This window comes from Tasmannia lanceolata, unplaced genomic scaffold (genome assembly GCF_043159265.1).
Source record: "Tasmannia lanceolata isolate RefF3 unplaced genomic scaffold, GAP_Taslan_0.1 ptg000006l, whole genome shotgun sequence".
NCBI classification, from domain to species: domain Eukaryota; kingdom Viridiplantae; phylum Streptophyta; class Magnoliopsida; order Canellales; family Winteraceae; genus Tasmannia; species Tasmannia lanceolata.
Window position 1 is genome coordinate 4,235,482 of NW_027518683.1, and position 3,478 is coordinate 4,238,959.

Here is a 3,478-nt window from a genome sequence, read left to right on the forward strand (position 1 = left end):
CAAACATAAGTCACCAGCGGTGAATATGACTGCTGATCACATGGGAAAATGATAATTCATTTCACGTCTGACCCTTTTGAGCAAGCTATGTAGACTTGTAACTTTGTTAAGTTGGAAAGTGCAGAACTATTCTTGAGGTAAACTGTTGGGTTCATTTAGGCACGAATAAGAAACTTGTAGTGCTTTAGAGTTTAGAAAGGGAGTGGGGCATGGATAAGTAGAGCTTCAATAACTGAAATCTTACAATAACTGAAATCTTACATTAGTAAATGTTGAATGGAATGCTTCAATATTTGATGCTCATAAATCTCTTTGGAGAAACAATAAGCCTAATAAATAGGAACTGTACAAAAGAGAAATCTGGTTCAGCTGTCGCAAAAAAACGATGATACAAATTTATAAAGGATTTCTAATCCTTACAATCTTGTTGATGAATACATTTTTGCGACAGACACTAGAACCAGCAAAAAAATAAATAAATCATGAACATTTCCATGGAATTAGAATGTGAAATACTAAAAATTGGTCTTAGATGATTCATAGAACTCTTCTATTACAGGTACCAAACGATAATGGAGGCCACATTTGTCTAGACATTTGCTAGCTGCAAAGGTTTTAAATATAGAAATTGATTAGGAAAGAAATTTAAAAAGGTGGTCTCCTAGAAAGATCTCATGCCAGTTGCTAATCTTCAAGCAAAGTGTTGAGGTGTTGCTATTATTATGCTTCAGAGAGAAACGACGACCTCTCCTCTTCCTCTTTGATGGTATTGATCATGGTAACAACTTGATTTATATTTGGCCTGGCCTCTGGAGAAGGATTTATGCACTTCAGAGCCACTTGTAACAAATTCACCATTCTTTCTTCACTTGCACCATCCATGACTAGCGCCTTGTCAAACACTTCAACAGTCCATTCTTCTTTAACCACAGAGTGTACCCATTTCGCTAAGTCGAACCCATTGTTTTGCACCAACTTCCCCGTCAGCAGTTCGAGAAGAATGACACCAAAATTGTACAAGTCTGCCTTAAATGGGGAATTGGGACGGCCCCGGCTTGGATCTATGGATTTATTAGCAAGTCCAACGGGTGATGGGGTTGGGCTGTCTACCTCCATTAGACCATATTCACTAATGCATAGGTCCATGTTCTTGGTCATCACAATGTTAGACGATTTTAAGTTCCCATGAGCAATCCCCTCTTCATAGAGCTCTTTGTGCATGAATGCCAATCCCTCAGCGATGCTACTCGCGACACTTAGTCTACTACCCCAATCAAATGCACCACTTACACTTCCTGAAATTCAAGATCAAAAGCATCAACAACAAAAATCATTGCAGACATAAAAAAAAAAGAACATGTATAAAATTTGAATTATTGGGAATGGACCTACCATGGAGAAGTTTGAAGAGACTCCCATTCTGCTGATATTCATAGACTACAAGCTTCTCTTGTTTTGCACAATAAAACGCAACGACAGGCAATACATTTGGATGCTTGGCTTGGCCAATCGTGCTCATCCTCTTCTGAAAATCTTCGGAGGAAATTGCCCAATCTTTAATCCTCTTAACAGCAAGATTAGAACCATCATCAAACATCACCTTGTAGAGGCTACCATACCTCCCTCTACCTAGCAACTCTGCGGGAGCCCTGAGCAGATCGTCAAACCTTATCTCCTTCATTGCTGGATTGGTAACAACAACCAGTGAGGACATCTGAGCACTTTCGTTGGACGAAGCTATCGAGTACTCAGATCTACTCGCAGGGGTCTTATTGTCAGAAGACTCATTAATCCGCGTGACGGGACTGTTTACTGCTGCCTTTTTCTTTTCGACATCGTCCACCTTTCCATCGGTCTTCTTTGAAAAGATTAGTTTGAATGCGAAGAACACGATGAAAACTAAAGCTAGAAGAATATATCCTAAGAACATGAGAAAGCGTTCTCCCAAACGTTTTTTGGATGACATTTTTTGTGGAGGAGATGGTGGGCATACTATTGACACCAGATTCCCACACAACCCCCGATTACCAAGAATGCTGTTCTTACCAAAACGGTCGAGTTCAGGAACAGGGCCACTGAAATTGTTAAAAGAGACATTGAATTCCTCAAGATTTGAAAAATCAAATTTGGGTATTTCTCCAGTGAACTGATTGTTTTGAGCAAGGAATGAAATCAGCCCCGAAATTTTCGCCAAATCCGGCAAATCGCCCGAGAAGTTATTGTTGGAGACATAGAGCCTTTTCAAATTGATTAAGCGAGAGATCGAGTCGGGAAGCTTGCCAGAAAAGCTATTGTCGTTTAGAAATAAACGGGTCAGTCCCTTACAATTTCCAATCTCTAGAGAGATCTCTCCATTGATGCTGTTGTTTTGAACTAATAAGACAGTGAGTGATGGCAGAGAACAGATGGAACTGGAGTTAAGAGTCCCACTTAGGCCTAGATTTTGCAGAATTACCTTTTGAACAGAGGATCTGGGATCACATTTTATGCCTTGCCAAGAGCAGGGGTCAGAGGAGGAATTCCAACCAAAGAAACTGATATCTGTTGGTCTGTTTCCATTGGAGAGTTCATCAAAAAAGCTGAGAAGGGCTTTTCTCTCCCCATCATCTGCTGAATTTGCTGATTGGAGAAGGAGAATGAGAAAAATGGGAAGGACCCAGAAGGGGATTCCTCCCATGTTGGATTGGGAATGAGAGATTTGGTGCAGGGGCTGTAGATTGTGTTGATGAATTGGATGCAGAAATATGAAGAGGGTCTGTAATAACAAGAAGAAAAGTCCAGGGGGGGGTGATTTCACGAATGGTTGATGGCCATTTGGCTGATTTTCCAATGTAAGTTTGTAGTCTTGTAGCTGGCATATGGCCTTAAGAAACTAAGTCAGGGACAAGCAATAGTTTGAAAATTTAAATGCCGGCGGGTAGAAACGGTCAAGTGAGATGGTATTGTATGCCTCGTCGTAACCAAGTGAGATGCTTTCTGGCACACCAATGGATTTTGTCAACTAGTCGGATTCGGATCCTAGCCGGACCATGTATTGTTTTAGGTTTATTCATCCCATACTTGTTTGGTTTTTTTTTATTCAAGATCTTCAGGATTGGGACCATCCATCCCGGATCCCTACTTGTTATGCTCCTTCCTAAAAGAATATAATTGGGACCCACTTCCACAATGCATACATGATCATGTCTGTTTATCTAAACGATAATTATAGGTTTTAGTTGAGAAGAGCTTGATTGGATGAAGCTAAGTAATTGATTCGTCAAGTCTTGCTTAGTATGCTGCTAAAAGATGAATGGTGATGATTTTACATAATTTCTCTTGTGGGACCCAAAAATTGTCTTTTACGGTTGCTCGCGAACGTGACTTTTGCATAGTCTCTTTTCATAATTTTTAATAATTTTTTTCTCAAACCGCAACTTGGATTTTTTTTATTTTATTTTTAACCCGGAAAGATAACGACCCCGGGGCGGATCGGCAA

General features: G+C 40.1%; 1 protein-coding gene across 1 annotated transcript; it reads right to left on the minus strand.

Moving 5' to 3' along the window:
• Positions 1-536: 536 nt before the first annotated feature.
• LOC143878248 (putative inactive receptor kinase At2g26730) lies at positions 537-2,719 on the minus strand. The gene is made up of 2 exons (XM_077380548.1): positions 1,393-2,719; positions 537-1,295 (listed from the first exon to the last, which is right to left on the minus strand). Exons 1-2 carry the CDS (start codon positions 2,675-2,677, stop codon positions 721-723), a joined length of 1,860 nt encoding a protein of 619 aa, XP_077236663.1. The 5' UTR covers positions 2,678-2,719; the 3' UTR covers positions 537-720.
• Between the last annotated feature and the right edge of the window lie 759 nt (positions 2,720-3,478).